The sequence below is a fragment of the Ambystoma mexicanum genome, chromosome 5p (genome assembly GCF_040938575.1).
Source record: "Ambystoma mexicanum isolate Mex_15411 chromosome 5p, UKY_AmexF1_1, whole genome shotgun sequence".
Lineage (NCBI taxonomy): Eukaryota > Metazoa > Chordata > Amphibia > Caudata > Ambystomatidae > Ambystoma > Ambystoma mexicanum.
Window position 1 is genome coordinate 1,097,569,451 of NC_090930.1, and position 11,493 is coordinate 1,097,580,943.

General features: G+C 46.2%; 1 protein-coding gene across 1 annotated transcript in view; it reads right to left on the reverse strand.

Annotated features, from left to right (window-relative positions):
* The window catches only part of E2F3 (E2F transcription factor 3), a 191,808-nt gene that overhangs the window by 178,104 nt on the left and 2,211 nt on the right, over positions 1–11,493 (reverse strand). Inside the window, exon 2 of the mRNA XM_069613576.1 lies at positions 7,075–7,180. Coding sequence (XP_069469677.1) covers positions 7,075–7,180 — 106 coding nt within the window. The remainder of the gene's footprint in view (positions 1–7,074; positions 7,181–11,493) is intronic.

The following is an 11,493-nucleotide window of genomic DNA, read 5'->3' on the forward strand; positions in this document are numbered from 1 at the left end:
ATAATATTGACTTTTCCGTCACCCAGGATCCTCCTGTGGCAGATTTGCCTATACTTGTTTTTTCCTTCTCCACAAGGCAAGAATCATCCTACCTTTCCTCTCCTTCACGCACAAAATACTCACTATCGTCGCCCTCATGTCAAGAATAGACTATGCAAACAGCCTCCAACTCAGAATACCTCCTGAAGAAACTACAACGGATCCAAAATGCAGCAGCCAGACTACTCAAACCATCAAGAAGAGAACACATCACTCCTGCCCTAAAAACACTACACTGGCTCCCAGTAAAATATTGCATCACCTTCAAAACAATGTGCATAACGCACAGGGCAATCAGTGGACAAGGAGCAGAATTCCTACAAAAGAAAATAATCTACAAGCCAACAAGACGACTCAGGTCAAGCAACGAACTCCGCCTGGAACCTAAACCATACCTCAAGAAGAAACTTGGAAGCACCTCCTACCACTTAGCCGCAAAAACCTGGAACATCCCAAAACATAAACACCAAAAATCACCTAAAATGTAGGAAATTACTAAAAACCTGGCTCTTCACCACAGACTCAAACTGAAAGCCGAAACAAAAAGGAAAAGCGACAACTAAACTGGAGTCGACACAAAAAACCCCAAGTACCAATCGTGAACATCCCCAATGTGAAGAAGCTCTCACGGCACCTGGACAAAGGCAACACCCACACTGAGAGGGAGACAACAACCCACCCATGGGAACAATCGCCCCTTAGTTGCCACCAGGTGCCACAGGGTAGTGGAATTATCGGGATATTGGCAATCAGCATACTATCCGAGCTGTGGACACTTGGCAGTTGCACTAGCCGTATGAGTGGGAAGGGAAGACCGGTAGCGCTCCAAGGGAGGCTGGGGACAGATGTTAAAGGGACCACCAAGGCCGGACGGACCCAGATCAGGACAGAGGTGCTGTGGTGCTCCCGAACCCCACCTGGGGAGATTACAGAAGCCCAGCACCTCAATTCAGGATAAAGATGCCAACTAACCAATTGCACTAACAATTTCCCGCTCTGCATATACTTCCCAAACTCCAAACCAACCAACCACAAACCTACAGCACAACATGTACAAACTTCACTACATTGCAACGACAAAAACACACACACAGACTCACAACAGTACACGACGACTACTAGCTGCAAACACCCCAGGTGCAGCCAACGGACCCACAGGGCTGAGGCCACCAACAGCACATCACTGCTCTTGCATTTTTTCAGCTTCTTCCCACTAACCACCCCTCCCTTCCTCTTTCAGAGCCGCCAGGGGACCACTCTGGTGGCGATAATGTTAAAGGACATATGTACCGCGCACTAACATACTTGTGTGTTGGCATAGAAGCCATGTAGGATGTCTGAATGTACCCTCACTGAGGGAGGCGTGGACTATCCCAAGGGCTGTGTGGGCAGGAGTGGTAACTTTTTAAAGAATAGTTGCCAGGGGATGTATTCAGTTCTGGGTTTTAAGGTTGCAAGCATGCGCGACAGGGTAGGGAAGCTAGACCAGGGTTACGGCCATTGGGGATTCAAAAGGAGGGGGCGGAGGTCTGGATTTGGAGCGCGTTAGGTGAAGCCTGATAGCCTCACACTTCTAGTAACCCCTGGGTCGGGTTCAAACAATGTTTGAGTCCTGGGAAAGGGGATTTTCTCCCATTAGAGGCAGCAGCAAGGGTGGTAGTGTAATATAAGTAGCCATGGCTTGGGATAGACTCTGCAACGCCTACAGCGACAGAAGATACTTCCATTTGTGCGCATTGCACCATCATTTCTCAAAAGCTCTACTGGAATTGAGTATACCAGTGTCATACTAGCACGCAGACTCTGGTCCCTCAGACAGACACTGGGTCTGGCTGTTTTACCAGCACTGGCTCCCGCCCCAGCGGAGCACACTGGTCTAGGGCCACAGATCATTCCCTCCTTACCTGCGTGGTGATGCTCTTGCTTACTCCATCTTGGCCCAGACTGGTTCCACTGCCTCCGCACAGGCTGGCCGGATCCCTCGCACTTTTGTCTTCCGTGTGGGTGGACACAGAAAGTCGATGCAGGATCTTAGAACAATGTTGCCAGGCAACCGACTAGCAACAGTTCTCCTTTGTCCAGGTCTAAGACCCAGAAGAGACAGCACTGTGCGTCTCAACTCTTGGTTTCCATGACTCCGAATCCTATTGCTCTTTCTCCGTTCATCCATCCTCAACGATTCTTGCCTGGTTCTCCTGTGTCCTGCCTGCTGCCTTGCTGGTCTCTTCTTCCCTGCTTTTTGTATAGTTCTGGCTCCTTTAGCCGCTAGTTACCAACCTTCTGCGTTGCCACAATCCAGTGCCTTTCACCACTTTATTCGGTACGTGAGCGTTTCCATAGAATAAAGTTAGAACAAGTTGGCAAAAGAAAAAAGAAAAGGGGATGGGTTTAATCCCATACAAACATGACAAATGAAGGAACATTTTATGGGTGAGGAGCCTGAGGACGTCCTACATCTACTCCCCTTGGATCTTCCTCTCAGGAGGCCAGGGAAGGGCCATCGCCTTTGGGTGTCAACCCTGGGGGTGGATATGCAAGGGAGGATCACCTGGGTGGAGGGTCCTGGGGGAGTGGAAGGAGAAGGTCATCAAGCGAAACATGGTACTCTCCGTTTCCATTCCATAATGAACCCTTGGTCCCTGAAACTTTTGTAGGATACTGTCAAACCCCCTCCAGTTCTTTTCAAATCGTATTCCAGTATCAAGAAACTTAAGAACCAGAACGTCTCACTAATTTGGGTCAGGCAATTGAGCCTAAAAACTCACCTGCAACCTATTAAATGGTCGCAGGTGTATAAAAAGTGGAATCTGAACGCACAAGGATGCCTGCACACGGAGAAATCCTTCAGAGTACAAGGCAGCTGAGGGTGGTCCTGTCTGGAAACCAGGACACCAGCAAAACCAGTAAGAAACGGTGGCCCCAGAAGGGCAGAGCGAAAACCAGTCTTGGGAGCCTTGCTGATCCTTGCCAGTATCAGGAGTTGCAAGCCGGAGAAGAGAGCCAGCCATTCTAAGTCACCGGCAGTATCCGCGGGACACAGCAGAGCTGCCCGGCAAACAAAGCCGCAACTGCGAGCATGGCTCACTGTCCACCAAGGACATGTATGCGTAGCAGAACAGGGGTTGACAGCTGCCCGAAAGACGCCGAAACCAGTGAATGAGGGATCACTCAAACGGCACTCTTGGGGCAGTTACATGGCAAAAAGGGAATGCTGATGAACGAGAATTAAAGTGCAAAATACAGTGAACCAAAGTAAACGGGTTTTTGATGATTACTACGAAGTGAGAGCAAAGAAGAACTGGAAACTATTGAATACCTAACTGAATTAAAGCTCTTGGCGTGTTTAAGCTTTTAATAAACCAATATGCAAACGACAAGGTATTCCAACGATGAAAAGCAAATACCATATATTGCAAGTTAAGAGCAAAGCAAGTAAAATCCAATGTAAAGCAAGAACGGAGCATTGTTAAGAAGAGGGGAAGCAACATGTTGAAGGGAAAAAATTGAACTGTATTACTGAGCTCATGGGGGCAAAGTCCAGAGACTGGCAAAGAGCAAAACATGTTGTGGGAAAGCAAGAGCCAAGTGAGTATGAGCCAGAACACAAGTAAAAAGTGCAGCTATAGAAGAATCTGGGAGGTTGAGCCTACAGTGACAGGTTGCATGACTTGTGCTGGGCGGACCATGTGGTCCGGCAACTGCGCCTAGACGGTCTATACCCAATCTGTGAAAGTCAAAGACAAACAAAGTAACAACAAGTGCCTGACAGAGATTGGAGAAGAAAGCAATCTGAATGAATTATCCATAACTATAAAGGTGACCTGGAATTGGTTGTGAATACTGATAGACTGACCAAGTACAATTTGGCATGGTGGTGTCTTGGGAGAGAAGAATCCTGCAACGCATTTGGAACTGTGTTTTCGTGGGGAAGGGACCCCCCAGATCTCATTCTGGAACTGTGCTGTCTTCTTGGGTAGGGAACGCCAAGATTACTTTTGAGACTTTGTGGAATTGTTTTGAACTTGGGGAAGGGAAGCTGGAAAATAAACCCAGAGCTGGAAGAAGCTCAGAACTTTATTTGGAACACTTTTTGTTGCCGCCATGCCTACACACAGTTTAGCTTTAGTTGCGATGGCAAGTATAGGTTTTGGACACAGACTCAAGTTGAACTTCCTGACTATACTTACATTTCTTTTGGTAGGGAAAAAATCCCACCTTCGCATAGGGCAAGTAAGGCCTTCAATCATCCTGACATTTAAGTTAATACGCCATTTTTATTTTAACTTTGAATCAGTTGTCTGTGTCTTACTTTACTATGCCTTCACATATGTTTATAATGAAGCAGCTTAAAAAATTAGCTTGGTCCAATCAAAATCATTAACTTCCATTTGTGAATTTTAGTGTGCACCCATATCCCACAGGAAGGTACCACATTGTTACAAAATGTCGTTGGTGCATATGGCAAAGCAAGGCAGTGTTGCATGGCAATTTTCTAAGCAGATCTATAAGTTTGCCAACTAAATGGTCACTTCTGTAGCAAAGATAGCCATTTGTTACCTGTTCAATGAAAGCACGGCTCAGCCTGCATTCATCTCTTGCTCTGTGAACTTGGCACCCTTTTTTCTCTGTTCACAGCAAGTTCAAAGGGGCTAATGGAGAGAGAGAGTGCAGCAGTAATCATCTCCCCACTCAAGCCCCAAAGGCCTGTGTAGGAGGGTAAGGCAAGCATTTGTTTTTTCTTTTTTTAAATACATGAAAGCCAGACGTGATCGGGATGATACTTTTAATAAGCTAACTGGCAAAGACCAGAATGTGGTAACTGGTTTTTTAAAGAGTCATGCAATTCCATTTCCAAAAATGTAAACGTTGTTAGATAATTACAGTATTTCCACCGTAATACTGCATCGTCTCCATGCTTTACAGTAAAGTTTAGGTTAGTGTTATCTAAATCTCATTGTGTAAACTGTATTTCATTTATTTGGGGGAACGTTTATCAAACCGACGAGTGGACACCTTTAGTACATGGTCCACGGAAAAAAATGCTTTTCCTGGGAAACCAAGTTCTGTGACCTGCTGGTTATATATATATATATATATATATATAATGTGCAACTGGTGCTCAACCAATTAGCTGAGCCTATACTCATATCATGTTGCTTTATGCCAGCTAGCCTGACAGTGAGATGACAGTAAACTACAATATTCCACTTTGTTTGCCTAGTTCTCTGCCTAATAAACCATACACTCAGTTTTTCTTACGTAATGAACACAAAGTTGACTCGCTGTTTATACAAAGTAGTAACAAATAGTTCAATCCGTCTGTACATCTACAGTTCCGCCGCAATACCATACCCTGTAGTTAGCCTCAAAGCTCGCTTTGCTATGGGATGATTGCATTATATATTAGCAACCGTGAGAGCTGGCCAAATTGCTTTCAAATCTTTATCATATCCATTTGTTTGGGTCCATTCATGGATCTACCCTTTTACAGACGCTCATCTAGGGCTCAAAATCTACTCACCCACTCGCATTGGCAAGTAATTATCGTAGTCGAGTAGATTTTTTGAAGGGCAAGTACCATTTGCAGCAGATGTTTATCGTTTTTATGTAGCATTTACTTGCAGTTTATGTCAAATAAGTTTCACTGTGTGGCCCGCCTCTGGGTGGCAGCAGTGTGCTAAACAGAAAGCAGGTTTGTGGCGACATGCACCATTACACAGAAAGCACACTTCGAGGGGGCAAGTGCATTTCGTTTAGGTCGAGTAGGTAAACTAAATTACTCGACCTGCAAGTCTAGTGGAATTTTAAAGACCTGACTGTTCTCAATAATGTCTTACTTCAGCGCTACACAAAAATGCATTATTGATGCTCATTTTATGCCTTGGGTGCAAATAACATCTGGTGACATTGAAAATATTACCGACATTGCTAATTAAATGGGGGTGTTTGCCGACTAAGAACATTTTAATGAGCAAACTCGCCAATCAATTTTCGAAAACGAATTTCTGCCTTAGAAAGCTTAAACTGATAAATTGGTTGATCTCGTTCTTGCAGAAGGAGAGATTGTTTAATCCTCCAAGGATATCGCATTTCCTCTATATAGCAAACAAACCAGTTACCCAGCCAAACATGTGCACATGCCTCAATAAGGCATCCGACTAACAAATTCCTTCATCCAATTCTTCAACTGCCAACACTGCCTACATTTTCACTGCAAACATGCGTTGGAACAATTTCCATAAAGTAAGCTTTAATAAATGCATACACCGACTACCCGCCAACTGTATATAAAAAAAAAACTTTCAATGCAAGAGAAACTCCCCTGCATCTATCCAAACCACAATATTGCTCCAAATAGCCAATCAAGCAACTGACTGGAGAGGCTGGATAGCTCTCTGGTCAATATACTTTGGAAACTGACAAATCTACGTGTGGGAAGCAGACAAAGCGTATCTTGAAGAAAGACCTATTGTGGCAATCAATGTCACCATATCTTGATCAGTCAACTATCTCCCAGATGGCAGAATAACAAGATTAGAGTAGCCCAGTGAAGAACCATATATGCCAAAACTTACCAATTAGACATGTCCATAGTAATACAGCTGTGGTTACTTTCTATTGCAAACTGAATCCCAACAGTGGCTAGGGCACCACATAGTGTGCAGCTTATCAAAACATTTAAAGCCAGCGTGCAGACTACATGAAAGCCATTTTATGGCAGACCGACTGAAGGCAAATTCCACTGAAGTGGTACGTTAACTGCAGATATGAAATTCAAGACAGATTGTCAAATTTGTCTCGTTGCAAAGTATGTTAAGAATCTGACGAACATCGGCAGTGCAGTAACAGCAACACATTCAGAACGATGGCCAGCTGTTCTCTTGCATACACATAAGTAACCAAAAAGTTACTAACACCTCTAGCCCATTCCGAAAACAGTGCAGAGTACAACATGGCCAGTTGTCTTAATTCCCATAAGAGCAACCCCCGTAATTCAAATTGAACAAAGAAGGTGTAAACATTCTGAAATCTTACGTTTCGTGTGGTCCGCTGTGGCCGCTCGGCCTTTGCCCTTTGGGGTTTTAAATTCTTCTGCATGGTACTGATGGCCCATCTCCCCCAGATCTAGTCTTCGTTTTGCCTACAAGATCAGAAAAGGTGGTCACATACTATAACGAGCAGGAAACATACTCAGCGCCAAATTTGTTTGCCCCGATTAAAGCCTTGTTTAATTTAATAAGTGACAGGATTTGAGGGCAAAGAAAGGGAACTAATGATTTGCACAATATCAAATTATTATACAGCAGGACATGGTTAGGGTACAATAGACACTGGATTTAAACGGCTGACAGTTCACACACATCTTAGCAACAGGCTATTCTGATCAACCAACCACCAGCCCCCCTCTCAATCATGAAAAATATTTTTGTCTGAACTCCAACATTGACCTTCGCAGTTCGTGACCACACTTTGTACAAGCTACCCTTTGCGCCACCTTCAGGAATATTCCAAAAATGAACTCTTCCAGAGGCAGAACAAACCAGGCCTGGAAAAGTTCAATTTGTGGCGTTCTCTAGATGCTCAGTAAGGTTGCATATTCCAGGACTGAGACGTGCAGGAGGGAGGTAGCCACAGGGGCTGAGTTAGTGCCAACAGGGGGAACCCAGGAGGTCAAGTGGCCGGGGAACAAGGGGCGGGGTCAACTAGTACGAGGACAGAGGTGGACCAGACTCATTAGGCTAGCCAGGGAAGGGTGCCCGAGGGCAAGTGCTAGTGAAGGGTGCACGGGGAGACGAGGAGGGCCCAGCCACAATAAGACTTATAAGGGACACCGGTTGTCAGTCGCAGCAGCAGGGGAGAGGGAAGGAGGATAAAAAGGAAGGCCTTGAAGCTTCTGGAAATTAAGGAGACCCGGCTCAAGTCAGAGGGGCTGGGAGGCCGTTCCAGAGGGAGGACCCTGCCGAAGAAAGATCTACCCTCCACTCTCAATATTGATGGCAGGAAGGTTGGGGTGCACAAGATCACTGTACACCAACATGCTACATTCAGGGCTCGAGATGGCAGGGACCTACTGCTTCTAGCCTAGGGGAATCCTGGATATCATCACACCATACACTACAGGACCTACTTTTGGCTCCCTAGGCCAACTGGTGCTATATAAAGATAACAAAATGGCATGATTTTGTACAACAAAGCATTAGAAACATCTAGAAGACGTTTAAAACATAATGAATAGCTATTCGTTCCTCCGCGGGTAGCTCCTGCCTGCTGGGCCATGCCCAATACCCAGGAGCTGGTTTTAGCTTCTGCTCATGGAATCTTAAATTTTGATCCCAGACTATGTATAGAATTTGGTTGGCAAGTGACTATGGCTGGCTAGAGTACTCAACAGGAGGGAACACCAGCTCCTAGAGCACTATGCTCGTTACCAATACCAAAATAACCCACTTATAAGCCTTCTGTAGCACCTACATAGCCCTTAACGGTCAAGATGCAGATTTTCTTCAAAACCAACTTTATCAGTGGCCCCAATATCAAGAAATTACAGAAACTAGAAGATTCTGTAGAAGAAAGAAGAAAAAAAAAAGGGGGGGGCGGGGGTCTCAGCCTTTTCCACTATGGTGGCCAAACACTGGAATGTGCTGCAGAGGGAAAATTGCACATTACAAGTAATCCGAATTTCAGAAAAATTTAAAAACCTGTCTAACACAAAGAAAACCTACAACCATCAAACAGCAGAAACCTCAATAGACTGACTGCATATGCAGACACAACCTAAGGAAATGCCATGCCGGGACAACAGTCAGCCTAGAAAATAACAGCATTCAGAACCATAACGACTAGAAGTCAACACATCAGTATTGTGGCTTGTGCCCATTGTTTTTTAGTTGGCCATTCCAGTCTCGGCCCCCTGTCGCAGATCCTCTTTCATGCATACGTTCAGCTGTTAACTAACCCATTCAGTCCTTTGGTCTCTGTTAGATCGACGCGGATAACACACCGATTGCGGTGCCTCAATTTTGCCCACACTGAAGTGTCAATCTTAGAAGAGGCAAATGTCGACAAAACAGAGGTCTTGGTGGTCGGTACTCATGCAGTTACCTGCGACACCGGAATTCTAGCAGTTTTCCCTTGGCCCTTTCCCTAAACCGGTTGCCATAGTGAAGATCTCTGCCACCATCTATGGATGCACCGGTGAGTTCGGTCAGGGAGGCCATTTTAAGCTTAAAATCTTGCAAAAGATTCTTCCCCCCTGCCTTCTCACCTCCATGCCCCAGTGGTGGCGGTCTCCATATTTGGAACTTTAAGACCATTGCAGCACCCCCCCCCCCCTCCCGCCACCACCTTACAATCGCCATCTTCTTCAAGCATTACAGAACACAGCTGCGAGAGCTGTTACTGGTCTCTTCTCTGGATCATGTTCTACGTAATCTTCAATAGCCTTGGCGCAGAGTACCGTCTGAGGAAATTATGCGCTATATACCACGCAGAGCTCTTTGCCTCCATCAAGGTCCTCAGGTTCCATCTGACCAGGACTGGCAGGTGCGCCTTTTCTGGTGCATCTATAGCACTCAGGAACAAGCTCCCTCACTCCATCCATGCCACTGATAATCACACTTCGGTCGCCATTGCAAAACGCATCCATTTTAATTCGGCTCTGGCCAGGTTTTTTTCTTTTCTGTCATTTTGGTCCTGCAGCGACCTGGGGTGGAAGTGCGCTCTAAATGCGATTAACATAACATCAAAGCAACACAACCAAAACTCCAAGACAACACATTACGTGCCCCCTGGTATAACCAAACCACACTACAGGACATTCAAAACCCATATGAATCAAGATACCTCACCAATGCCACAATTCCCAGCAGGCACCCTCAGCAGTCCCCCACCACACAAGTCCCCTGCATGTTCAGTAGTCCCCCACACGTTATTCCTCACCCATATGCCGCCGCCCCCGCAAGTCACAACAGGCCCTCACGGGCATGCGGTTTATCACCATCTCCAACAGTCCCGCGCACACAGCATTCACGACTCAAAACAGTCCCATTTTGCCCAACATGCACATTTTTTCCCTGCAACAATCCCTTGCATGCATGCCATTTTCCACGCACACCCTTAGCATACCCCTCGCACATGTTCTTCCTCACCCATTTGTGCCGTCTGCAACAATCACTCAGCATTCCCCTCACAACAGTACCACACACGCTCAGCATTCCCCTCACAAGTCCCGTGCGCACATATTCTTCCTCACCCATGTCCCTCTTGCCCCTGCAACAGTCCCCCATGCACATGTTCTCTCACACATGTTCTGTCCCCTCTCCCACCAACAGTCCCAGTGCACATTTTGTCGTCCACCCCACAACAGTTCCCTTCACCTTTAAAGGGGACTGGAACACAGGGCCATGGTATGAAACATACTATGGAAGGAGGGGTAGTGGGGGGGAGAGTTAACAGAGAACAGTGACGAACCAAACCCAAATCAGAGCTATAAACCACACCAAGGGAGGCATGGCAATTGTAAAACACCATCCCAGCTGGCACAAACCAGAAAGGGGATGTGAGGCAGCACTAGAAGCTTTAAAAAAAAACCTAGGGCTCAGTTTGAGATTGGAGTGGATGAAGCTGGAAACAGGAGCTGTATGGGAGAAGGCTGGAGGACAGCACAGGAGTAGGAGCAGAGAAGAGGAAGCTGGGAAAGAGGCCAAGAAGGATGAGCCACATGAGATCATGTGAGCTGGAAAAAGACCAAACTGAGGATCCAAGCGAACTAGGGCTGCTGTTAAGTAGTGGGGGGGTTGTAGGCCAAAGTTAGTGAAGGTGACCTGGGAGAGAATTGCACCCAAGAGGATGAAGATGTCAAGAGGGGACGGGGAAAGTGGTACCCCTGCCCAATGGCCTAGGAAGTGGAGAGCGTTGTGCCTGAAGTGGATGACAGTGTTATGGTGAGAGTAGTGCTCAAAAAGGGGCGAGGTGGTTAAGGCAAAAAAAACACACACTACCCAGAGTACAGAGGGGGTGGAAAAAGGAGAGCAATCTGGATTGAAAACTCAGGGGCTGCAAAAACGGATTCGCAGATAGGTCGTTTAAAGGGGGAAATAAGAGAAAGCGAAGCTGAAAGTTGTATGGGAGGATTAAGCTAAAAGGACCCCCCTGGTTTGGGATGAGGGGCTGGGATTCAGGGAACAGTAAACTGCCACCCTATCAAGCCTCCTTGGCAGACATACTGTACTCTGAGAAACTAAACACTTGACACCAAGAATCCCACTAGTACAGGAGAGCAAGAAATTGACCAGGAGAGAGCTGCCTTGAAGACCACACCAAGGGACTAATCAAGTCTCACCCACAGCAGACCCACAAAGGAGAGACACCCTATGAAACCTGCAATTACCACAGCCCACAAGAAACCCAGCAGAAGGCAAGTCCTGGATACCAGAAGAACTAAATCCCTTTTTT